Below are 27,258 nucleotides of genomic sequence, written 5' to 3'. Positions count from 1 at the left end.
AGGACAGCCCCCTTTTGTGCAACAGGCACCAAATTGCCTGGTTCACTGAAAGAACACCTTTGATGCATGGAGACCTGTGGAGCCTCTACTGATGGGGAAACAGGGAGGTGAAAGTACTTCGTGTGTGTGTTCTGCCTACCGAGAGTGTGCATGCGTGTGTGTTTTCTGTGTACAGTTGTTTGGAAGGAGAATGAGCGGAACTGGGGCAAAAAAGGTCACACTCTTAGCATTCCATTAAAAAGATCTTGATTTGTCTAAATTAAAGGAAGCGCGTAAATTCCTTTCTCTCCATCTGTATTTCCTCTTGCAATGTCACGTCCATTCAGACAACTGTAATGGGATTTCCAATTCCCACAAGTTCCTGAGTTAGGCCATCAAACACCATTAATTACAATGAGATATATGTTTTCAAAGCTTTACAAGTCCCACTAAATTAATTTCCTTTCCATTTGTTTCATGAGTAAGTTAGGTAGCCTAGAACAAGCTTCTGTTTTGAAGACCCAGAATGCCAAGTTTTGAAGGTGTTTTTTTAGGTCTGTCATTTTCAAGCACTGTGCTAAAAAGGTTTGCTTTTCTGAAGTTGCCTTCTTGCATAGTTAATTTGCTACTGGTTCTTAAAATAAAATCTAGGTGTAAGGAAAAATTTCTTCTTTGGAATACAGTAACCCTAAACAACCCTGTACTTAGATTTTATTTTGAGAAATGTCTCTGCAGGATGGTTTTATATTAATAATGTATGTTTCATTTTTGTCTTTTCTAGGGCAAAGATTTTATACCTCCATGTGTTCACAGTACAATACCCTTTTTCTTCAGAAATTTAGAATAAATCCCAATTTTACATGAGCTTATATGTGCTTTCATCTGTCTAAAAATTAAGTATAATTAACAGGATCCCTTTAAAATCTTTTATAATATAATTTGGATTTATTAATCCTGTAAAATTAAAAAAGCACTTTATAACAATGTTTTTGTTTTTCTAATCTGTAAAATATTTTTACTTATGGAGTGTTTTAATGCTTCGAAGGTAAACTGCAAGAGGCCAAAGCCTCTTACGCTATCAATGCATAGGTTTAAGTTAACACTTTATTCTGAGTTTTGTTCCCTGAGTATGTGCAATTTGATTGAGAACAATCTTTTTTTAATAAATTATTTATACAATTTAACAGTGGATTTGTAGAATTATATAAAGGACATTGCAGAGCATATTAGCCTATTGTATTTCTTTAATAAACTTTCAGATTGTAAATAAACTTTGTATATTAATTCTATTTTCTCAGATATTTATATTATTTACATTTATGTAGTATATAAATAATATATATGTAATTTATACAATACATATATTTTATTTAAATTTATTTCAAAACATTGTTTTGATTTTTTTTTCTACCTAAGGAAGCAAACAAGAATGTGTTGAGTACTACATTCCTGTTGTCCTTTGGTATCTTTTTAATGAATTCTTTTTACGGAATGCATTTTTCCTTGTTTCATGCACCACTGATTGCAATACATTTGAAATACACTAAAGGCAGCAGTTCTTTTTAAATAATTTCTTGGGTTAAATGTAATAAGTAATAAAAAAGAGGTATGTTAAATAAATACATTTTCAACTCATGGCCTTTGCTTCAGAAAAATGTCCTGACCATACAAGAATAGTCCCCAAAACTGCTGTCTGCTTTCTAGTTCCCTCTACACCATCCCAAGTTGAGGAAATAAACTAGTGTGGTGTCCAGAGCCTGGTCTCCAGCTTCTTTAGTTCTGCCTCTGCAGAGAATTCCTTTCGGCTTTGAATTTCTTTGATGTATTGTGACAAATAGCCGCCTTGCTGTGTTTTCTGCCCCCACTGGAGTCTCCATGGGATTAGAGATCACGTGCTACCTTAGCTTAATGTTCTTGACCTTTTTCAAATGATTGACACTGCTGAATGATTGTGGCAAAGCAGCAATTATCCGCTAGCTGTGTTATGCTCATTTCAAGGAGAAAATAAATGTTATTTGAGATGAGTAATCTGGACTATGTCTTTCTGCTGAGTCAACGTAGGAGACCTGCCTGTAATGAGTCATGATTCCTTTCCCATTTGTTCTCTTTTTTTGTACTTTCTACACGTTTCCCCTGTGCTCTCCCCCTTGTGAATGCTTTACTGTGTGCTCTGATCCTGCTAGCCTACATAGCTAAGGGAGCTAAATCTTCTGGGCTTGATCAGCAACATAAATTCCTCAGGCTCAAAGATGGTGGCAAGCATAGCAGTGTGTACCTTCTCATTTACTTTTTGAAATAAAATAGGAAAAATGAAAGCACCCTAACCTACCAGCTATGTATTTATGATGTAAATATGATGTCAGTAAAATACCTTGCACAGGGATTTTGTAGTCTAGCTTCCATGGTGTTTCATTCTTTTTTCAGTCTTTTTTATTTTTATTTTTTTCCCTTCAGTGAATTTCCCACAAGAATTCTGTCAAGGTTTGGCTCATAAATAGCAATGAGTTTTGTAAAGTTCCTGTACACACAAGGCAAACAGCAACTTTACCAAATGTTCAATGCAAAGAGATCCATGTGTCTCTGTGATATTACTGTTTTGGAAGACATTTTACAGAACACCTGTCTGGCTTTAATCAAAGTTCACACACAGAGATGCAATATATATATATATATATATATATTTTTTAAATCTGGCACTGTATCACATGAACTTCAAAACTGGGATTTTGTCCTGTATCTGGAAGTTGTATATGTGTGACACTATAGTATCTTTATTGCAATTAATAATATTACAACTACTAACATAATGATAATTAATATTATTACAATTATAACAATCACATCATCAATTATATTATAGTTATTAATATTTTTATTTTTTGCCACAGCCTCTTTTTAAAAGGTAACTTTTTTTTTTTACCTATAGGCCATCGAACGTTGTTCATTGGAGTTCATGTGCCACTGGGTGGAAGAAAGAGTCACAGACGCCATAGGCATCGTGGACATAAACACAGAAAGAGAGACAGAGAGCGAGATTCAGGATTAGAAGATGGGAGAGAATCTCCTCCTTTTGGTAAGTTAAATTTTATTTCTGTGTCTTTTAGTAATAAACATCAGTACAACTATGCATGGTCTATCCTCCTGTTATTGTTGTGATATCATTAGGAGCAGAGTTCTGGAGAACTTAGTAGAGCCTGTCTTGTCCCAGCTGAAGAGACAAGATTTGTTCCTCTGATGAATGTCAGCAACCAGGGGTGGTTAATGAGTGACAAACTTCAGTAATTCCTATTGCTGTAGGAGACTGTCCACGAGTATTCGTGTAAAGGTAGAGTGCCATGACCACTGAGGTGGAGTAAGTGCTTTATGGCACCAGTAGTGCTCAGTGAAGGTTCTGGAGTATTTGCCCCTAAAACAACATAAAGGAGTTGTGTTTTTTTACAATTGTTTTTGTAACAATGCTGATGTCACTGAAGCTGTAGTGTTTTAACAGACCTAAATGATCCAGAGGGCGTTTGCTTTTTTCCTTACATGATACTGTAAGGTGCCGTTATGAGATGAGTCTCTTGAGGACTTGAGAACAAATGGGAAAAAATACCTTTCAATGAACAAACCTTTCAATAACACAAAACTCCTGAAGTTCTCAAAATTTTAAATTCAAAAACACTATAGAAAGCAGAAAAAGATAGTAACGAATAGATTAGGCAAGCTTTGTCTCAAAATATACAAATATTCTTTGCTATTCATGTGTACCGAAAATGTGTAAAAGCATGTGTACTGAAATGTCCAAGGCTATAATAAGTACTAAAAATAGAATGGAAGCATGTATAGGAAACCCTTTGTCAGTGAGCAAACGAAGAATGTTTTTAAATCATTAGAGAAATATGCGAATGTAGTTTTAGGTTACAGAATAGTAATTATAAGATATTATTTTAATCTTAGGTATATATTATGTGTGTTGAAAGCTTTAGACTAAGTAGTTTATAAATGCTGATGGTTAAGTGTATTTTAAAGACCTTGAAATACTTAGGTATTTCACAAGGATCTTACATTCATGAGAATGAAGCAGAAAGACTTTTCCAAACTTAGATATGAGAAGTTTTTAAGAGTAAAGAAAAAATTGGCTGAATTGGTTCTGTCTGGAATGTATTTCAAATGTATGAAGACCCTATACTATATTGAAATCAGTTTCTTGGAAAACAGCAGAGTTCATAAATTATTAAATAGCTTTCAAATAGAATATGCATATATACATATAATGTCAGAGTAAAGAGAAACAATTGAAAGTTACATTAGCCAAGAAGTGAGATATCTTAATCTATGAAGCGATGTCTTCTGTTGAGTCATCTGGTTTTATTTAAGTGCCAGTATGTGACACGTTTTGGCTGAAAATTTAGCTCTGTTCTTTCAACTTCTGGAGACCTAGGCTTGTGTCCTTCTTAATGTCAAAAGTAAAAATGAACTACACTGGCTCAGTTTAATAGTATTTGACAGTTGTGCAAACAATATGTGCTCTTCAACGCAATCCTGTGTAGAGTAAAAATCAAACTATATTCAAGCAAGCTCCAAGAGTGGAATAGCAATAATACAGGTATACGTGTTTGAAATAAATGCAAGACTGCACTTTTGTAAGTCATATTTTCACTTATGGAGGAATTATAGCTACCACTTAAAGGGTGTGTGAATCTTGGCCCATAAAACTATTACTTTTATAATGCCCAAGACAGAAAAGATACAGGCCAGAACATCTCAGTCTTCTTCAGATCCAGAATGCCAAAGATAATCTTTAAAATGCTTGAGTGATTACAATTATTTTTCTAAGGCAGCCAAAGACAGAACTATCAAACATTCAGAAAAATCTGGAAATATCCAAATTTTCCACCCTGAGATAATACCTAACTAGTAAAATTTGAGAATTTTTTCCCTCAGCTATTTGGACTCCTGGAAGCTTGGCCAGAGAAAGAGACTTTGTTTGAGCTTTGATACCTGTCCATCCAGGCAGAAACGTGGCATCTTCTATCCAACAGTGAAATAGATTTGTCTTTGTAAAGCTTAAAATTATACCAGAATGGAGGGGTTAATCACAGTCAGAGCAGGCAAACAAAACTATTCATTGTTGGTAGTCTACATCCACATCCTTGCTTTTGCTGAGGATTTTCCTTACAGGTGTTATAGGCAGCTTGCTGTGCTGTCAGGGGAGAAGCATCACCTATACAGAGAAAAGAAGCATAGTTTTTCTATAATTTATTTATTCAGAGGCAGTAAAGGATAATTCTCTTACTAAATCTGAATCCACTAAACTGCAATCATGCTTCTTATCTCTCATTCCCCATGACCCCAAGGTTGTAACAGAACCCAGACGCTCAGGGAAGTTGCGAGGAGATGAACGAGCTTCCTCTCCTCGATGCATAACTCAAGATGAGGAACTGTGCTACCTAAGAGAACAGATCTGAAATAATCCCTTAATTCACGAATCATTCTGACTTAATTTAACATGCAGAAATGTGCTTAGCTCCCTCTCGCCATAGAGCCCTTTTAACGCATTTCTGCTGAATAGTAGGAGGCTGCATTCTTGGGAACTGGGGAGGAGGATGGTAAAAAAAAAAAAAAAAAAAAAAAAAAAGCATTTCAACAAGCAGGTGCAAGAAGAAAGATAGAGAAAATAAGCACTGTGCAACCAGCTGATGGAAAACAGTGCTTTGAAGTAAGTCAGAAAAATACATGAGGATTTTTGTGTTACAAGAGAATAAATTAGCAATGTTTTGAAGCGGTGAAGCATGAAAGGAGGTATAATAAAGACAAAGATGCAAGAACTGAATAATAGAGATGCTGGAAGAAGTAAAGGCCTGAAATACTAAGACATGAAGTGCTCCATACTGCTCAGTTAACCAAGAATGGGATAAAGCTTTTTTTGGTCGTAATTTATAGCTGCATAATTTATAACTTCATTTGTGAAGTTTCTGTAGGTGCAGATCTTGCTTTGCTATCACTCTGCAGACAGGGAGCTGCACTGTGCACATGGTGCAGTGGGGCTGTGCCTGCCCCCACTCAGAGTGGACAGGTGCACACCTGGTTCCAATCTAGTGAAAAACAAGTTTTTAAACAGCTTTCTTTGTATCAAATGGCTGGAAAACACCTGTATTCAATGAAATACCCATGGTTGGAAGCTTCCTGGTAATCCCTCTGAATCCTGTCTGGGAAAGCTATACCAGCTACTGTCTGAGAGATGGTTTCTGCAGATAATGTTTTTGGAACATTCTGATGGCAGCGCAGAAGGTTTTTTTTTTTTTTTTTTTTTTTTTTTTTTAAATCTCCTACTCTTCAGAAACAACCCAAATGTTCTCTGTGTGCAGATTCAGAGTTTGTAGACAAGTAATATGTGGAATATGTATTTAGTGGAAGAAGAAGGAGTGAGCCCTGTCATTTGGGGGTGCAGATTACTTAATGAAATTTTATGTTTGTTTTCCCCACATCTGTGTCTCACTGACTGTCTGTTGCTTCTTGGTGGGATGAGGTTGCTCAAGAGGTTTCCATTTTGTCATAACGATGTGCCTTTGCGTAATTTTCAGATTACATGGCTTGTTCATGGAGAGGCTTTTTTGGGTAGAAAAATTGGAAGCTAAGCAATTACAACATCTTGACTTCTACCATCTTGCCTTATAATTTTTGGAAGGAAAAAAAGAGAAAAGAGAAATCTAGGGAAGTTACCTACTCTAGTTAAAATGCAGCAATTCTGTTCACTTTACTGAAGAGTGCTATTGGTACAGCTGAAACGTTGCTATTGTATTTAAGGCCCCAGGTTCATGCTTTAAGCTATCCTCCTCCACAGCTTTCCTGTGGTGCAAGTATTGTGGCTGCTCTGTGAATTAAATTAGGGAATTGATTCAGGTTAAAACTAATTTGGCAAAAAAGCTGTCTCTAGGCAGTAGCAGCTCTTCAGTGCTATTTCCTGGGAAGGCAATGGGGGCCAGTGCCTGCTGATGCGAGGCTACAAGTTAACAGGGACAGCTCTGTCAGCTCTGCCAGTTGTGGTGGCAATGAAAGTATGGTGCAGATTTCCCTTTGTCTGGTAGGTTTACACTTGGTATGCACGTGGATTTTAGTGTCAATTTTGAGTGGTTTCTGTTTTGGGATAGAACAGGGTAGAATAGCAAAACATCAGCTCTCTTCAGAACAGGTTTTGTGAGGGTAAAGTGAACGCAGCTGTGAGGGTTTGATTTCAGTATTGTGTGGTGTCTTCTAGGACTAGACAACAGCAGGACTTATACAAGGTTTTTTTAGTTTTTGTATTTTATTTATTTTATTTTTAACCTGGTTTTAATATTTCTCCAGTTTTAAAGAGGCTTAAGTTTGTAATTCATGATACTAGATGTAGCAAGGGAAGCTGAGCTGGCCTGGAGCTGAACTGAGCAGAGGACTGTACACATGAAGGTAATGCAGGCAAAAACGTGAATTGCAAAGGGGTACTTCTCTAGAGGGGCTAAGGGAAAGTATAACCAAAGGACTAAGTTAACTATGTTCAGTAGCTGATCTCAAACCTCAAAGGGATATTAATGGGGAAAATCAATTTATCTGTGAACAGTACAGTTGTAGGAGAATTCCCCTACCCTTAACTATATGCTTTGTCTGCCAAAGGATGAACTTGGAAGTTTGAATCTCTGGGCAGCTAGGGAACAGATTGCAGTACATCTGGATTATAGTAATGTATCATAACAGTAGTTTAAAGAGTCTAGCGAAAAGAGGAGAAATAGAAGCTTGGGGATTGTCCGTATTGTGAGATACAAAAGATAAGATTATTTGTCACAGCCCTGAGGTAATGGAAACGATTAATGTGAGGAAAATGCAGTTTCCTGAAAACAGAGAAGCAAGCAGGGGAATATAGTTTCTCCCAGTCTAACATGGTTTCTAAGATCTTTTGAAGAGATTTTCAGATGTGTGTTGTGTGTTTACTATTTTATAAGTACTTTAGTAATGTAAATTTTCTTTTAATTTCCCTACCATATTTTGTAAGTAAAAAAAAAATAATTATGATCCCTACATTTGTTGACTGGGGCAAAGTCTCATCCATACTGGATGGAGATGGGGGGAGAGCCCCCATCCGTTGCTTCCTTGGTGAGCACAAGCAGGAGGAGAAGGAATGTTTGTGTCTGAGGTGCTGCTGTCTTTTCTGTGATCCTTGGAATTTTTCACTCCACCTCCTCTTCACCTGAGGTGAATTGCTGTCCGTGTCAACTATGTTACACCAGTTCACACCCTGTCTGCAGCCTGTCATATGCAGAGAGCAACCAAAAAAATGTTTGTGTATTTAATATTGCTTTAATGAGAACGCACAAGGGCATGAGGCAATAACTAAATCTTGTCTATGACGTTTACTATCTTATGCAAATTTCTGTAATGTAAACTTTATTTCAATGTTTAGTGTGTTTCCTAGTTTAGAAAAATAATTTTTCATTCCTCTACTGACCCCCATGGAAAGTATTAGCCTGTTAATACTGATCTGGAACGCAGGTTCCCAACAGGCTTAGAAATGCTGAATCCTATTCTGATAAGTGAGGCAATAGAGTAAGTATTCCCAGAAATACATGTTTGTACCCTTTTTAGAGTTAATCAAGAGTAGAGGACAAAATGTGGAATACATGTGGTATGCACCCAAAGCTGTGTTTCTGTTTGTGGCATGGGTTGGCCACAGTGCGTGCAGTTCCGCTCTGAGGAGGGGTTCACTCTGAGAGGAGAGCTGGCGCAGGCTCTTTCTGGGCCGGGCTTATGTGGAGGGGTTAAAAATGATTCTTTTTGATCCCACCCCGAGTCTTGCATTCACCTTGTTCCCTAAGGCAAGAGGGAGCTGTGATGATCAAGAAGTATGGTTGTAGTTGGGGTGGCTTAAAAGAGGAAAATGCCAGTCATGGTTCTTTCCGATGTGTGTTTTATGAGGCAGGATGGCAGTACAGGCCATTGTTCCTCCTGGCCTGCACTCGGTGCTGTTCCAGGAAGCAGCTTTACTTGTTGTCGTCTGGGAATTAAATTATTAGCAGTTCTGGCTTCCAGCTCTGTTCTTTTGGCATGTCTGTATCTTCCTTTTGGCTTAGGGATGTTAATGACTTTACATTGAAGGTAATCAAAGTACTGAGTGGTATGTCAGGTTCACTTCCTTTCTGCAGTACTGAATCCCAGCGTGAGTGAATTGGTGCTTTTGACAATGCTGTATCCACTTCTTAATTTCTACGCTTTCGATAGGGCTGTGAAGGTACAGATTTTTAAACTTGGAATTCCTAGGTTTTTCACGTGGGTTTTGAATTTGAGGTATCAGAGGTGGTTTGGGTGTCTGTGTGAGTGCTACGTGGGTGATGTGAGCATTAGCAGAGGGCTCCCATGGGCTGGTGGAGCAACAGCAAATAGAAAGCTGCTTCAACTTTTCCTGACTTAGATGGCTCAGACTGCTCTCTGTGCAATCCTAGCTGGTTCTGAAGGATTTCCTGAGCTGGTGATGAGCCATTTACTTGGGAAGAACCACCAGCTGCTTATTGTTCAACTTCAAACTCATGTTGATTCTTATTTCTCTATGCTCTGTTATAAAATGGCTACAGTGTTAGAAATAATAATTTAACAAATTAGTTCCATTCATTCTTTTCATTTTAGCTGAGTCTAGATTACTTTCATTTCTTTATAAGAGTATGGTTAATAAAATGAAGATTTTTTTTCTAACCTGGCTTTACTACTTGAAGGAGTGATGTATTTAAACCAGTTTCTGTTTTCCTAGACTTGAAAAAAATGAGTGTCCTATTTTGCAAATATTATGCTTTTACACCGAGGATTAAGTTATCACAGTTTGACAGTCAGCAATAGAAGTATCCTTTCATATTGGTTTTGAATCACACATTACTCATTTTATGTATAACACATGAATGACATATTTGATATTTATTACTCCCATGAATAAGAGCCAAATCCATCTGGCATTACTCACGTGTAATCCTGTTAACTCAGTTTTAGAAGTAGAACCAACAAATCTATTTTTTATCATGTTGCTATTGTTTAATTCTGTTAGAATTTTGTCCTTAAAATAAAATTATTGTATTACAAACCTAACTTCTTTTTCTCAGTTTCCAACTTGTCTGAAAACTAAGCTGTGGTTTGCATGTTTCAGAAGCAAATACAAATCGAAGCAAAAATGATATCCAGAATCTAGCAGTTAGTTTCATTGATACGTTAACAAGTAAAAGAGAACTTTGTGTATTTTTTATATTTATGTCAATTTTTAACTGTAGTCAGAAGAATAGCTATATGTCAGTGAAAGACTCAGAGCAAACCACAGCAGTAAGGTATTGTTGCTACTTACCTGAATTCAGAAATCCTCTGCTTTCCTTCCCACATTGAAAGTGTGCCTTTGCATGAGTATCACAACTGTCATAAAATGGCAGCTCTGCTATACAACTCTACTCATTTATTAGCAGTAGCTGTTGCTGTAAATTAGTTCCTAGTGCTGATTTTTACCAAGGGTACGAGATGTTCTTCGCAAGGCTTGTTCTCATATTCTCACTGCAGTCCAGCTCTTTATCAGTAGCTTGCTTTCTATGGTCTGTCACTAGTCATATGTGCTTGTCCTTTGTAAGTTCAGATCTCATTGAATTTTTTCCTTCGGGGAAATGGTCTTAACAAATTGCATACTTCTTCACTAGAATGCACATCCTACTCTCAGATCACATCTTGATGTTTGCATTTACTTCTTCCTTACCTAGAATGTACCAACATGTGGATATGAATATGTATCCTGAAGGATATTAAAAAAAAAAAAAAAGGTAGAGGCTGGAAAGGGGTCTAGAATAGTGGGAAGCTTGAAATGTTGTTAAAGAAAAAAGGAGAGAACAGCGAGAGAAATGAGCAACAGAAGAAAGGGTAAAGTGGAGATTACTTCCAATTTTTAATGGTTTTACCAGAAGTAATTTCCATCCCCTTAGTTGTCCACCTGCAGCTCTGTTCTCTAGAGCTTTTAGTAGTATTTGAGCCTATCTCTTTCTTTTCCTACTATCCTATATCTCACCCTGTTTTTTCCATTCTTTGTGGAAAAAGTCAGTAGGCTTTACCATACTATATTTTTACACTGTGCTAAGGAGAATAAACCTCAAGTGAAAACCATTGTCTTGTTGGTGTTTCATTGGTGTAGTAAGTTTACTACTATTACAAAAGAGGTATCTTGTTGAATTTAATCAACAAGTTGATTGTTGGACATTTAATTGTTTTTGATTAGTGCTGTATTTGCTCTTCAACATTCAGCGAGTTGTATCATCTGAGTTTTTCCAAAATACAAAGACTTGGAGTGTCCTGTTCAGAGATGCTCTTCGCTGCTGGATGGGAAATAGTGTAGCTTGTCTTACAAATATAGTTGTAAAACAGAACGTCATTTAGACAGTGTTCAAGGAATTGCTGAGCTGTTCTGCTGCATATTAATTTTCTTGGTTGACTGGCAGCCTGGCCCCTATCAGCTGTCACAAAGGACTTATGGTTCTTCTCAGAAATCTAAAATCTATTAGCAGTAAAAATAACTATATTTCTAGAGGGAGTGGTTTCCACCCTGAGTTTCTTAGTCTAAGATTTTCATTTAAATAACCAAATAAGTGTTCTTTGTTTTCCTTTTAATTATTATTTTTTTAGACTTAAAACATTTGAGCTGTGAATGCTGAATATAAGGCATATTAAAGTGTTCTGTGAGCTCTGGAAATTTACTGAGTAATATGAAAGAAAAATAGTATGTCTTTGAAGTGGTCTGAAGTGAAGGATTATGAAGTAAAATAAATAATGATAGAAATGTGAAGGGAAGACAGATACAGGAGGAACAAAATGGGGAAGTTGGGACAGATAAACAGCTTGTTCATCTGAAACAACCATTTTAAAAGGGTCAAGTGATGGTTGGAGTTCCCAGTTAAATATTGACATTAGAGAGGTTTCTTTAGGATTCTTTCTCCTGCTAGGTAAAACAAAGAATGCAAATGTAGTAGGCCAGGTTTGTGTGCTCTGCTAGGTCTATAGATACAGACTTACAATGTGGCTTTTTTTTTTTTTTTTTTTTTTTTCTGAGATACCATTTCAGCTTCTAATACTCAGTACTTCTGTACATCCATATTTAGATGAGTTTACTTAATTTGCTGACTAGACCACTACAGTAAATAGAGATCTGAATCTGAAAGAGTTTGTGTATAAATATTTTTATAATATAAGTATAATCATGTTTAGTGTGTAGCAGCAAGTCAAGTCAGAGAGAGTCTCAATAATCTTATGAGATTTTAGGAATTTGCTTTCTCTGAGGAAAAAAAAAGTGATACTTTTATGTTTCTCCCAGATACTCCATCACAAAGGGTGCAGTTTATTCTTGGAACAGAGGATGATGACGAGGAGCACATTCCTCATGATCTCTTTACTGAGCTTGATGAAATTTGTTGGCGTGAAGGAGAGGATGCTGAGTGGAGGGAAACGGCAAGGTAAGTGTTTACATGATTTGTTAAAAATTATCTGTAGCTATTGGCTGCTGGTGTTCTGAAGAGTGATTTCAAAACTGTGGCAACAGATTCTGGATATACAGCTTAAATAAAACCATAATTTTAATCCTTAAACTGCTAGTGTTATTACAGCATTTGTTGTTTTTCAGAGCCAAATGTTTTCATCTGGATTTATTAAATATAGGTCAGAACAAATATCAAGGGAAAAATCAAAATAAACATACTATCTATACAAATAATGAATTATTGATTTTATTCATACTTTAGCTCATTATTTTAATATATTTTTAAACTTTATATTATGTTTGAATCCTCAAGAAGCTGATGAAAGGTTAAAGCAGGAATAACATTACTTCTGGAGCAACAAAACTTGCACATATTCTAACAGTGAACAGTTACTTTTGAGATTTCGGATATTCAATGCTGGATTATTTTGCTTCTGCCAAATTATTGTAACAAGACTGCTTAGATTGCATTTTTGCTGAAAATACATTAATACTGGAAAATAAATTTGTTTTTGCATGCTTATTTCCTCTGACATCTAAATGGGGGTATCACATATACTTAATTTCACTGTCCTTCTTAGAAATTTAAATACCTCATAAAGTTGCCCAGAAATCTGTGGACCAGACCTTTGGCTACAGTAGGATAAAAAATGTGGAATTGCTGAAAGGATTTTGCAAGAAATTATGTACATGGGCTGTTCGCTTTGCCTTTAATTTTACTGCAAATTCCTACTTTCCCAGAGGGCCACAAAATTTTCTATGACCTTCTCTTCCCTTACGTGTTCATAGGAGGGATGGACAGAAGCTAAATATAAATCTTTATGTGTAGAAAATTCTCATGTGGGGATTGTGCTATAAAATTAGTGTAGTAGTGTTCCTAAATAATCTTATTAATATTCAGAGAGAGAAAATCTAATCAAGGTAATTATTTGCAGTATTCTCATAATGATTAGGGACATATAGGACCCCTTCAAAGAAGGGTATCAGTTTATATAGTGATAAAAAATACCAATGGGTTATGTCATTTTTAACATGTAAATAACAATTTTTTTAGTGTAACCAAAAATTCCTTTTGCAAATCACCAAAGAACTGTGTTTCGGACAAATTAGAACCATTTTCATTAATTTAAATAGCTAATGAAAATAGAGCTTAAAAGGTGAGAGCCTTTTAATAGAGCTTAAATAGGTGAAATAAAGAGATTTAGATTGATCTATCTGTAAGGATAGCTCTTCCTATTGTAATTTGGCAAGTAAAGAATCAAGATTTGTTAAACAGAAATAAGCTAAGGTTGTTGGAGAGGAAAAAACAGCCAAGAAAACTGTATTTTGGAGCTCAGAAAGTGCATGATGTACTGAAAGTTGGAGGACTGGCATATAGACCTTGAACATAAATAATAAATAAACAAGGGAAAAAAAATCTTTAGCTTTACAAATGAGATGAAGAGTGGGGCTGCCATGCAGAAAAAGCTGCTCAAGATAAATGGTCTTTTTTAATTTGGATCCAAAAATCTTGGACAGCATTTGACATAGGGTGGCTTACTGTTAGAAAAGTAGGATATGGCAATGAAATGACCAAATTCAAGATGGAAACAAGCATCAAGGTGCCTTATCTGTTCAAGTCAGAGGGTGCGATAATTTCCATTCTAGAAAGATGAAAGAACACGAATTTCATTGAGTAAGTACAATGAGTATTGCAAATTCTGTCTTTCTGTGAATCTATCAGGTGGGTTTTCTACTACAGCAAACACAGCAACACTCTTAAAGAAAGCAGAAAAGTGGTCTGAACAAACATGGGCCTTTTAGTGCGATTTCAGAAGTATGCAAGGCTTAGAACAATATTTGAAAGAAAGAATAATTATAGACTTGGATCTGAATGGAAAATTGCATAAAGTACAATTCAGTGGTGTATCAAGTCAGACTAAATAATGCTTTTTAATCAAAAAAATGTTTTTTTTTTTACAAGAAAAACAGTAGATCTGATTTATTTGTTTTAGTAGAGCATTTGATGTGATATAGCAATCAGAATTTGCAATAAGACAATTTAATTAATAAAAATTATATTAGTGGGTAAGGAGCTAATTGAAGAGGTGCAGCAGGTTGTGCTGAAAGATGAAACTGGAGGAAAGTGACAAGGAACAGAAAGAATTAGTCTTATTAAATACAAAGAACGGGATGACTTCGAGTACAGTAGTAAAAATGAGATTGTGTTTAACATGCAAGATCATATACTATACTTAGCAACTAATACATTGGAGATGGGAGAAGGAGTGGTGATGTACAGAGTAGAAAACAGAATAACAATGAGGTGCCAGTACAAAAAAGATAAATAATCTTCTAGTATGCATGACAAGCAGTGTTTCCAATACAGGTAAGGAAATATTTAAGTCTGTGTAGGACATAGAATTGAACACTCATCTGGAATTATCTATGCTATTGTAAAGTACTTTCAGTAAAGTATTTTTGGTAGTAGTGCTTGATCCAAGACTTGAGAAATACTGATTTGATTAAAAGCATGTTGTGGAAAGGATAAACACTGAGTTTGTTGCTCTACCATCTTCATTATACTTTATCCATCTGTGTGAAAAATACCACTAGAAGTATTTGTAAGTTCTGTTATGTGGTTTTGGACAGGGTTCCAGGTAGATTAATTCAAAGGCAAGTGATACAGAGGGAGACTCAGTCATTAATTGTGTTTAGTGAGAGTGATGTTAATAAGTGGTTCAATATTAATTTCACCAAGTGCTGCTGGAACAAGGGGTTGGATCAACTCTGATGCAATTAATCCATATGTTCCTCTTTTCTGTTTGATTGAAATTGCATGAACAATTCAGCCTTAAATATATACATATATATATATATATGTATCTTGAGCAAACTTGTAAAACTATTTGAGACATTTTGTTCTCGCTTGATCAAAATAGTAACATATCAAAGGGAGCTGTAGATAAGATTTGACTGAAACTTGGTGTTCTTTATGTAAATGTGCTCTATTCCTATTTCATTTGTTTGGAAGAGTAAGTCCTTTTGTAGATTTCCTCCCCACCCCCAAGCACATGGGAGTATATAGGTTTGACATTCTTCAGTTTCCAATTCTTGACTAACATTTCTAATGAACAAAAGTATTCCTGCAGGTGAATTAGTAGGGGCAAAAAAAGTATGTTGATGCTATAGCCAACTCCATTCAATGATCTGATTTAAGTTGTCCCATCCATGGAATTAGTCATAAAGCACAAGGAAATATCTTGGTTCTATTGGTATAGAGGTGGTAAAATTAGTAAGTTCTTCTGTATTAATTGATGTCAAGGTAGAGGAAACATAATTCTTTTAAAATCAATAGTCAATCTTACTGATTTAATAATTTTTATATATTGCCTAGCTGTATGATTGTGTAGAGAATGCATGATGTATAGTGTATATCCTTTATATCCTATTTCCAGTAAGTTTGTAAAGAGACAATGGTTTGTCTTGTTTTGTACATACAGTAATGCAGTTGAAAATTACAGGCATTAAGAAAGAAATTCATGTTCAGACCTATCCTATGGTTGCTTGCTGTCATGGCTGGAAAGTAATGGCTAATTTCCAGCAAGTTTTACCCAAACTGCTGTGTCTCAATTACCTGCTAATATCAAATGAAAATTTCAGGAGAATATCACTATATTTCCAGAACAGACATGAATATGTTGCAATGAGGAAAATAGATGCATTGGAACCAAGAAGAAAGCGTTTAGCCTTGTATTTTAATGAAGTTGCAGAGTAGTTATGAAACTAAACCTCTGTTCATAGTTTAGAAACTAAACTGTTCAGTAAATTGAAAATGATCAGAAAATGGATGAGATCAGGTGTATGAAGTGAAAAGCATCTCCAAATGGAGCAAAAATTCCTTCCAAGGTCAAAAAAACCTTTGGTTTGTCACTTCCATTTTTGTTTCTGACATTCTTGTTTATTTGGTTCATTTTCTAGTAGCCTACGCAGGGAAAAGCTTATGTGGAGGTTGATACAGATTGTAAGGTTACGCTACTAGCATTGAGTCTTGAGAGGGTTTTAAGTGAATGCATACTCCAGCTCTCTGCTGCAAACATAACAGACTATTAAATAGGTTGTGTTCAAACTTCACCCACTTCATATTACGCACCAAAATGTTGTAACCAAGTCTACAATGAAGTATGCACGCTCTTTTATTGACTCCTGAAAAAACAGTGGAGATGACTGTAGAAGATCCTTTATATGTATACACACATATCTGTTTAATAATTTTTCTGTGATAACGTACTTTGGTGAAACTCCCGTGGAATGCTTTGTTCCAGCAAATATGCTAACAGAGGAACTAAACCTCATTATTGGTATACCTCTACGAGACTTCCACTGATATATCTCTATGAGCAGAAGACATCATATGAATGAAGCTAATGTTCCATGATCAGACCAAATCAAGATAGTTCTAAATATTTTCCAAGCACATGGTATACATGACATGGAGCTCAATATACAGATGGGGTTTTCTGGAAAATTATAAAAGGCTTTTATTTATTAACCATATCAATATGTGGAGTTGAGCTGCAGAAGTAAGGTGTTTTTTTTTTTTTTTTTTGTGTCTAAGAACTCGGAAGAGTGGAAAATTGACAAACTTAGGATCCATGCCTGGATTTGAATTTCAAAGCCATTTGTATTGTAGAATCTTGTGCATGAGTTCAGAGAGTTGTTGAAATGTTATTCTGATTAAAAAAAAAACAAAAAACAACACAACAAAGCAACACAACAGAACACTTGAACAGTTAGTATTGAATGACTGTATGTAATGTTAGAGATTTATTTACTTTGCTGCTGTTTCTCATTTGATATGTTAAAAAAGAATTATCTGACATAACAGGAATAATTCTGAAAAGCTAAAAGGTGATAAACATGATTTTCACTTGATGAATAAACTTATGTAACACTTCTTAAAATAGGTGTAGTCCAAATGTAGAATTCTCTCAGCTGGGTATGATTTATGTTTCTGTATTAGACTGTTAGCTCATTAAGTAAAAATGTAGGATTATGTGTTAAAACACGTAAGTTTTAGTAACAGTAGGAAACTGGATGCAACCCATAAAATTAATACTCTTCAAATCGATTAACTGAGGTGGATTTGATCACTATAGCAAGAATAATTGTTTGAGCAATAGTAATAGTTCCCTATGGGTTTTAATGCAGTGCTTGAACTTTCCTGTTTGATTAACACTACAAACTTTAAAGTTGTTGTCATGATTTCAACTTTTCTTGTTATGTGAGATATGAGCTCTAGTTATAAAGTTGAACAGGTTGCCTATTTTTGTTCAGTCACCTGTTTTCAGGAAACTTTTAAGAACATGTTTGTCTTTTATCTGTCATTTCAAATCTACTTGGCATTGGTCAGTATGTTCAAAATAGGACAGACTGTAGCGGTATAATCAGATAAGCAGTGTTAAAGACTAGTTACATGAACAGAAGGCAATGACAGTAGGAGATTCCTGATCAGATTCTGTAAAAATCTATGCTTGGATCATTGTTTTTAGTATGTATGTAGCATGATCTTTAATCTTTTGTTTGAATCAGCATAAAATGAAACGATTGTACACTAGAAAGAATTGGTTATACCCAAGAACAAAGATAGTAATCTTATAAAACTCCTAAAAGGATTAGAAACAAAGGAAACAGAGGGATGAGAAGGAAAACTGTGGATGTTTTACAGACTGTTAGCAAGCAATTAATCCATCACATTTAGAATTTTGTGGCCACAAAGAGGTCTAGCTCATTTTCAGGTTGGAAATGTGGGCACCTTGAATAAGGTAGGAGCAGCCTTGTCTTATGAAGTTCAAATGCAACTGCAAAATGAACACCCTCCCTCACCACCTGACTTCTTTGTAATTCTCTTGACTTGACTTGTTATATCTCATCTCCTCAAATCATGGCTTTGAGTTTGGTAGCAGTGGGGTGTATTAATGTGTGTTTAAAGTAGTGATGTTGCTTTTGAATATCCATGTGGAAAACCTTGTTTGCACATGCATATTATAAACTCAATTTTAATTTCACGGTTCAGCTCTCAGGAGGCAAATTTTTGTGTGTGCTGTGTCCTTCTTGCTGTTTCTCTTGCAGAATGGAAAAGGTAAAGGAGGTAGCCCAGCTATGTTTGGAGAGAGAAAAGAGATTGCAGTGAAGAAAGTGGAGAATAGAAGTCTGATGGAGAGGAGCATCTTATGGGCAAAGCTGAGACGTGGCAACTGGCCAGTACAGATGAAATGGAGAGAAAAATGTTTAAACACGAAGAGGAGAATACAGCTAGGAACAGGAGATAGGAGATTTCGTAGGAGCAGAGAAGAGGGCAAATGATGTATGCACATGATGGAGAAATGAATCACTTGGAGGCAGCTGGTGGAGTTAGAAGCAGGGGAGCACACCAGCAATGTAGCAACCTGCTGGTGATGAGTGGGTCACAGAAGTGGTAGCTACTTCCAGGTTAACAACAGAAGGGGAAGAATCTGGTACACAGTGACTGCATGGAGGAAAGTATAATATAAAATAGGGGTACACAGGCAGATTTTAGAGGTAGGAGCAGAATTAGGTGGGGCAGGAAAGGTAGAGGACAGATGTATCTCCTGTCACCGGGCTGCAGGGATTGGAACACTAGAAATTGCTCTGCTTTAGAGGTCTTAAGGTCTATACTTCCCTGCTGTCTAGAAACAAGTGTGAAGGTACTGTCAAGCTGTGAGACTCTTCTCTAGTTCTCTGCTGCCTGGTCCACATAAAATAAGCAAGTGTTGTTGCTGTTGTCAAGTGAAAGAGGCTTCTGCTGTGGCTGCAGCTGTTTAAGCCTTGCCAAGCTGGCAGGCTGCATGGTTCCATACAGCAACATCTGTGTAGGCTTCAAAGACTTAATAACTTTAATTTAAAACAGTTTTGCATATATCAACCAACTTCTCCGGGTTTTGTTTGTTTGTTTAGTATTCTTTGAAAATTTTAAGTGTAATTTTTATCAGTAAACAATTAAAAAAAAAAATACAAGAAAGTTCTTTTAGCTGTCTAATAACAAAAGACTGATCTCATTATGTGAGTTTCATGTCTCCTTTAACTTTATTGAAGTCTCTCCAGATTTACACAGAACCTGAGAAGAGGTAAATGAGACTCAAAATAGGTATGATGATATTACTGGATTCTAAAGTGCTATTTCAGGTATTCAGGTGCCAGTTTTAACCAAGTAAGGCACATATTTTGGGACTTGAAAGACAGTACACAAATGTTTACACTGTTTGTATTTGTGTATGCATGTATGTGCCTGTGAGGTTTTCATTTTAACTGACTGAACTTTTAAATGAAAAATAGCCTAAATTATGCATGGTATTTTACTGCCTTTGCTGAATGGCTTAGTGCAGTTAAGTAACTAACAGGCTAACAGTTCTTATCAGTGTCTTTTGTGAAAAGCTTATGGTGTTGATAATAGATTGAGTTTCCATGAAGTGTCAATATGTCAATACACATTACTTTAAATGAACAATATCTCTTTACTCTGTTGTGATTAAATTAGAAACTTTCTTTTTGTGTTTAGTCCCAAGTGGAAACTAAATGGAGAAAGTTCTGTGTTTCTTATGCATAGCTTTTGATTTTTTTCTACCAGAAATTCTTCTCCTCTATCCTTTTCATAATTGTTCCATCATAGTATTATACTTTTTTGCTGGAGAATTACTCAAAGGTTTTGTAAAATACAAGAATTCTTTCTTAAAATGCTTCTCTTTTTGTCTCTGTGACATGTTTAACAGTGTTCTTACAGTACCCATGGCAGTAATGTATATTACATTTCTTATGCATAGTAGAGTTATAAAATTGATTGTTTACACAGGTGGTTAAAGTTTGAAGAAGATGTAGAGGATGGTGGAGAGAGGTGGAGCAAACCCTATGTTGCCACACTGTCACTTCATAGCTTGTTTGAGCTGAGAAGCTGTATCCTGAATGGCACAGTTTTGTTGGACATGAGAGCTAACTCCATAGAAGAAATTGCAGGTATGTATTGATGCTACATTTAATAGTTATGAAAATTAACCATAAAAGTCAAGTAATATGCTGTTTACCAGAAAGCTTTGACATAAGGATCAGTTCAGTTTAGAAACCCCTTGGAAATATTTTATTGGATGTTAAATAAGAATCTAAAATCTGGCACAACAGATAAGTGTTATTTATTTTTTGTATTTTCAGTTTTTGCTAATTCAGAATCAGTTCTTACATAAGAAGGGAATTAAAATGGAGCAGAGAGCACATTAAGGATATATTTCAGTAGAACAGATAGGTACTCTGCTGTGGCACCTGTTGTGAATGGATGAGTGTGCTAACTTCTACATACTGAAGCTGGTGTTACACTAATTGCAGACAATCTAGCTTAAAAAAATGACAAAAGAATATTCATTATAATTATGTAACAAGAAAGAAGACCAGTATAAAAAATGTGAGAATGAAATCAAAACCCATAATTTTATTTGTAAATTTTTCAAAAAGTTTTACGATGGATTAACTTCTTTAGGTGAAGTTGAGTACATATTTTCCAACGAATTTGGCAAGTGTGTTTCTAGAGCTGTTGAGGATAGCAGAAGCAGAATGTAAGCAAACATAATGAATGAGCCTTATATCCCAAAAATATGAGATTGAGATTGGTTGCCATTTTCTGTATTCCTGGTGTTTTCCACAAGACTGTAACTAGTTACTGCAGGGAAGCAGAGAGCTGTGCTATTTTATTATCCGGAGTCTCTAATTTTCTGTTTATATACCTTTAGTAAGGGCTGGTCTCATACTTCTGATGGTTATTGGACTCCAAATCCTCCAAAACAATAAGGAGGATTGTTTTATTTGTATATCTTGCTTTATGTCTGCTTAAAAGTTTTGCCTTGCCTTCTACATTACTGTGTTGCACATTTCTGAAAATGGTGCTGTATCTGTAAATCGTATATTTGATATTTTATACAAATTATACATTGTATTGGTATTTTAGACAAAGATTTATGGTATTCTGCATACTAGAAACATTGCTTAAAGATCGATCATTATGTAACAGATGTAAAATAGGGAAAAAAGAACATGCACAGAGATACTGTGTGAGTGGTTGCTGGGGCCTTATTGTTGCCTTATTAGAGGCACAAAATAGCACGTTAACTGAAAATATAATTATACCAATAAAAATAGAAACCTTTTAAGGTAAAGTTATGAAAGACAGAGCAAGAAAACTTTAATACTCAAGATTATGAAGACAACTGCATTACTGATGATATGAAAGTCTGTGTAGGGGTCAGATAAAATTTATTTTAGTTAACTATCAGGTGAGAGAGTTATTGTTCAGTGGGTTATGTTTAACAGTGGATTCAAAAATCATTTAGCTGTTGGTAGCTGCTTTTTGCATTTACCTTTCCTAAATTGTTTCTGTCAAACTGACGCAAAATATTATTAATCCAAATCTGCAGTAATTTGTGTGGGTTTCTGCACTGTGCCGAGATCTGATTCTGCCATGAATCATAGTCTGAATCAGAGCTTCGTATTTTTTCTTGATGATGATAGAAGCTAAACATGAAGGTCAAAAAGCAGCTGATTTGCAAGAACAAAGGTGTTTATCAGTATATGCTGCTTTATTATTTATTAAAAAAATCAAGAAACACTCAGATGTGCTTTTTGATGTTTTTTATTACTGTTTCCTTAAATAGTACACTAAGATTTTCAGGTTTGAGCTGTATGGTTTTAATTCAGAAATCACTCAGCAACTTCCACAGTCAGCTAAGGCAGATCCCTTCCAGAATTGTTGTTATTTAAGTAGATAAAAAGGTAAGGATTATTGCAATAAAAATAACTCCAGCAAACTTCCTTCTCCCTCCCTGTCCTCCAATTGGAAGGTACTGCATAGTGAAACCATAATAAATTCATGTTTATAATCTCTTAATCCCTAGTTAGTTGTACTCATTTAGTTTTTATTTATTTGTTTACTTAACGTGTCCAAGAACTCCGAGTTCACATTACTAGTTGTGGTTTGAAACTCACGACAGATCTAAGTTGTCCCTCAGTATAGAATTTCATGAGTTACTGTAATGATATTTTGAATCAATCTTGTTTCTGGGATATCTTGATTTGTTGGTTAGGAAAACTTTGTTGTTGTTATTTTATTTGTTTGTTTTCTGAGAAGAGGTTTAGAATGACTTTCCTGAATTAGCATGTACCATTTGCACTTTAGAAGTACCTTATGTTGTGGCACGTGTGAGTGTATTTCATTGGTTATTTTATTTGATCTGAGGGACAGGCGTGTCTTTCTAATAATTTAATACATGATAGGGTTTGCATGTGTCTTTGTCTTTGAGAAAGGATTTTTTCTTTTCCCACTGCAGATTCAAAAAGCAATGAGTTGTTGTTGTTTTTTAAGCAACTTTTCAGCAGGTTCTTATTGTGAGTGAGTCATTCTCTAAATTACCCATGTTCCGTCTCAGGTTCCTCTGAAGAGATTTCCCTAGAAATAAAGTTGCTATTCCATTTGCTTTTGTCTATTATTATTTGTATTGCTTTCCTCTTCCTCAGTCCTGTTCCTTTGTAATTTGTTACTATAATACTGTGTATGCAGTTCCTTCTCTCCAGTGTTTACAAAATGTTAGAAAGACTTTGGTACAAATTAGGCAGCACTAGTAGGAGGAATTACTTTAATGGTGGTGGTGGCAGCCATGCCACCAAGAAATGTGTGCTAGGTATGTTAGAAATGTGACAATTCCCAATAATGTGATGGTCTTTTTCCTTATGAACAACTGCTGGACCTGAGCTGGATCTCTCAGGAAATCCTTTCCTGTCTGTTCTACTCAGCTGTTATTCACTGTCAGTAGTTACAATCTTACGTATTATGTGCTGTACAATTCAAACGTTTTCACCATGGTGTTGGTGTGTATTTCAGTTGTATATGACAATCCTGACCATGAGAATTTAAAGAAACTAGCTTCTTGGCTTCAGTTATCAACATTCCACTCCCTAGATTAACTTCAGTTCTTGTGCTTCTGATTAACAGTTCATTACCAGAGTTTTGTTGTTGTTGTTTCAAACGTAATCTGTTGGTGATTTTCTGCATTACTATATTTCATGATATCTTTTGGGAACAAGTATGTTAGTTGGTCACCTGTACCTTCTTTTGTTTTTACTTGCCTTAATGCTTTGATTAAGGAAAAATGCATGTTGTGTATTTGTATTTGTCAGTACCATCTTGTTATCTGGGCTACATTCCAATTTCAAATTGTACTGTATCGATATCAGTCTTTGTATCCTTGAAAGAGTTATACTTAATCTACATTGCTAAATTGAGACAAAGAATTCCTATTTGTTTTAGTCAAGGCTTTTAATCTATAAACACTTACTAAAGCATTAAACCGCCAGCACTTAGCCCTTGAAAGTTTCTTTTATTAAAGTCTGTGTTTTAAGACCTTAATGGGCTTGTGGTAAAATCTACAGATGAAAAACATCTTTTATACTGTTTGTATGGCTTTCAGAACATTTTGTATTTCATCCCTGGAAACTTTGATAGTTCTGCGTAAAGATATTTTGGCACCAGCGACGTGGTGAAAATTTTTAAATCATCCTGTCTTCCAGCTTGTCCATTCTTGATTAGATTCTTTTTCATTCCAACTCTTATTAAAAAATGACTTGATCTACAAGACTGTAAATTTCTTTGGACAGACACCCCATTTTCTGTGTTGATAGAGAGCTTATTCATACCTATGACGCTAAATTTACAGACAATAGCTTATTGTAGTAGAGACTCCTGAGATGAATTTCCGACACTGTCATCGAACAGGGAAACAGCATGACCACTTCTGACATTTCTCAACTTGTTCTTAAATTTTATGTGACAGTCTTTATTTTTTCTTTGTAAACAGCTCAACTCCCCTGCAGAACCTCCTAAAAGTGCATTTTTATTAAATGTATTTTAGGTTTTATTTATTACTGTTCTTAATAACCAACTCTTTTTTCATATGTCTTTGCAGTGGCTCCTGTATCAGTAAGCTAGCACTGCAAACACAAGGAATTCCTTTGAACATTTGATGTAGTAATATTTTATCGATCACTTCTGTATAGAACATATGCTAAAAGGAAGTCTGAAAAATCTATGTAATCAAAACATTTTATTTTGGAACTTGTCTCTTGAGGAGGTATTTGCCAGAATCTGGCTGCACCATTAGAGAGCAGCTTCTCTGTGTTGTTCAAGTTGGCAGATGAAAATGTTCTCTTTTGATATTTTCATTTAGTTCCTTTGAAACCATGTAGATTCTCAGATTACCATCTGTTTTTTTTTGATTGTAACCACTGAATGAACCCAAAAGGTTCTTCCACTTAACATATGATGCCATTTTGTATCGTTTGGTTCAAAAACTGTTTGGTCCAGCCTTTAATAGCAATACATTCTCTAAAATATGAATCACAGATCTCGCGTTTTCTTCTAATTGTGCAGAGTGTACTATGAACAAATGTGAAACCTTGTAAAATACAAACTGTGGCCTCAGAGTTGCATGGTAGTGCTTTGGTGACTTGCATATATTTGAAATATTAGCTAGTCCTATTTATTAATGAAAAAACGGTCATTTTAAAAAAATAATAAATATTTTCATGCTTCACAATACAGAGATCTGACTGTTTTTTTCCCAAGCAGTCTTTTGTTTGCTCCTCATGACTGAATTTTCAATCTGTGTAACAGCTTAATCTTGTGATTGAGGTCACTGGACTCTGTGCTCAACAACCCAGGGCATTACATCCCAAGTGTGCATCTTCATTGATTTCGGTAATAGCACGTTAAGCTTTCAATCTGAAAAAGTCGTCTTTTGTCTTTGTTTGCTTTAAGCTATATTACTCCATCATAGCAATGTATTTAATATTTAAACTGGCTCCAGTTTGGATTCTATTTCACTGTTTTCATTTGTTTCAGCTGTAACACTCATGCTTTATTATGTTTCTGACAGTGTTTTTATGGTAAACTTAGCTTTTATTGCAAACACAATAACAAAGCAGAGGATTGCCTGTGAGCAGTCTGTTTCTTTCAGTTTGACCCTCCACCTCTCTTTTGTTGAGCTTTCACCTTCTCACTTTACACAGGTGTTTGTGTTTGCTTTATTTACAGTTTACCATGTTGTGATTACCTCTACAGAGAAACCTTTGTCAGGTTTTATTCCTTTGTCTGTGGGTGAACTGTAAAGCTCTTACCAACATCTAAGTTGCATGGCATTTTTTTTTTTTGTGTTTTCCCATGTTAACCGCAAATGTGGGAATGTTTCACAAGTCAATTTCATTTTTCATTGTGTGTATAGACAGAACCAATGTCACTCATGACTCACACTCTACACAGAGATGCAAAATACCTTGTTTTATGAGGCTTCCGTTGTTCTTTTGGTAGCATCCCCTGTGTTAGGATAGTTCTGGGTTACAGCAGTGCTTGCTCTCTGAGATGTGAGTTGGGAATATTAGCCTAATCTACTGTTTACAGTTTTGTGAACATGCTAGCCTTTGTTCTTCAGTAAAATTGCAGACTCTTTGTTTGAAAAGCAGACATTTTTCACTGTCTGTGTAACTTTTCAAATAGTTGAGTTGAGAAGTTGAACAAAGTACATGTAATTTCAGGTAGAGTTGAAAATAGAACCTGGCACTCAGTGCACTGGAACATGCTGCTTCCTTAGCTGAACAGGTTAAATGCACTGGCTTAGATAGCTCACATCTAATCACCCTTGTAAACACCAGAACCAAGAATCCCAATTGTTAGTTTTCTATTGCTCCTAGAGCCTAACTCACTAGGTATTATGTACATATTACATATGTATTAGGTTGCAGGTTAGTATAAAAGACAGCATTTCAGCTTCATGTCCTGCATAAAGCACTGCTTTATGGTTGCTTGTGTTTCCTCTCCCCTGTCTATAAGGGAAAGAACAACTGAAAAAAAAACCTTGGATTTTAAATTAGGTTTTGTAGTCAGCTGTCACTGCAGTCATGACGCACAGAAAAGCCCATGTGTACTATTCTTTTATCATTAATCTCTCATTTTGTCCTGCAATTGCAGTTATAAAATTTGGAAGATTGAGAGGTGTAAATACCAGTAACCTCACTGGAGAATGTTGAGTTCAGTTTCTCCTGCTGTAAACTGTGAATGCCAACCTATATCAGGAGGATATCAGGATATATCAGGCCCATGAATTCTGAACTTGTATTTTCTCTGGTATACAGTTCAAAAGTAAGAGCTCCAGATCTTGTTTATTTACTCACCACTGCAGAAAACAGGCCCAGTTTAGCTTATCTGTCTGTCAGATGTTACTTGTTTGACCTCAGAGGTATTTTGTTACAAATGCAATACTCCTTATATAAATTTATTCTGTGTTTCACCTCAGAGTTCCCTGTAGTATATGCACAATGTGATGGACGTGCTGTGAACCTTGAGCAGCAGGGAGAGAGGTGTCACTTGAGCGTTCTCTTAACTTCTCTTATTTGTTTGGACCTGGGATGGTTCCACATGAATCTGGCTGTGTGTCTCTGTACAGCACCCATAATGAAACTGTGGTATGTACTAGTCATCTCCACAGTGAGTGAAAGAAGCCAACCTACTTTTACATCCTAGCTGACCCTAGGGGTGGGGTAGATATGGTTTGCTGTGCTGAGGTTACAGACGTGAGCCACGCTGTATTTGAACTAATATGAAGTGTCTGCACCCCTGATGCATTCATTTGCAGTCTGGGTAAATTGTTCACAGATGATGAGGAGTTACATTTGAGTTAGAAAAATATGTTGTTTAGGTGCTC

General features: G+C 35.7%; 1 protein-coding gene across 12 annotated transcripts in view; it reads left to right on the top strand.

The window, feature by feature from the left end:
* Window positions 1-27,258, top strand: part of SLC4A10 (solute carrier family 4 member 10) — a 181,171-nt gene that overhangs the window by 92,042 nt on the left and 61,871 nt on the right. For all 12 annotated transcript variants that reach the window (XR_014694506.1, XM_084524194.1, XM_084524193.1 and 9 more), the window contains 3 exons: window positions 2,906-3,052; window positions 12,311-12,449; window positions 20,322-20,482. Coding sequence is in view for 11 of the 12 variants with exons in the window: in XM_084524194.1 (XP_084380320.1) it covers window positions 2,906-3,052; window positions 12,311-12,449; window positions 20,322-20,482 (447 nt within the window). In the remaining variant the exon portion in view is untranslated. The remainder of the gene's footprint in view (window positions 1-2,905; window positions 3,053-12,310; window positions 12,450-20,321; window positions 20,483-27,258) is intronic.

The sequence above is a fragment of the Aythya ferina genome (assembly GCF_964211825.1).
Source record: "Aythya ferina genome assembly, chromosome: 6".
Taxonomy (NCBI): domain Eukaryota; kingdom Metazoa; phylum Chordata; class Aves; order Anseriformes; family Anatidae; genus Aythya; species Aythya ferina.
The sequence above is the reverse complement of the archived record's forward strand: the minus strand, read 5'-3'. Positions and strand labels throughout refer to the sequence as shown.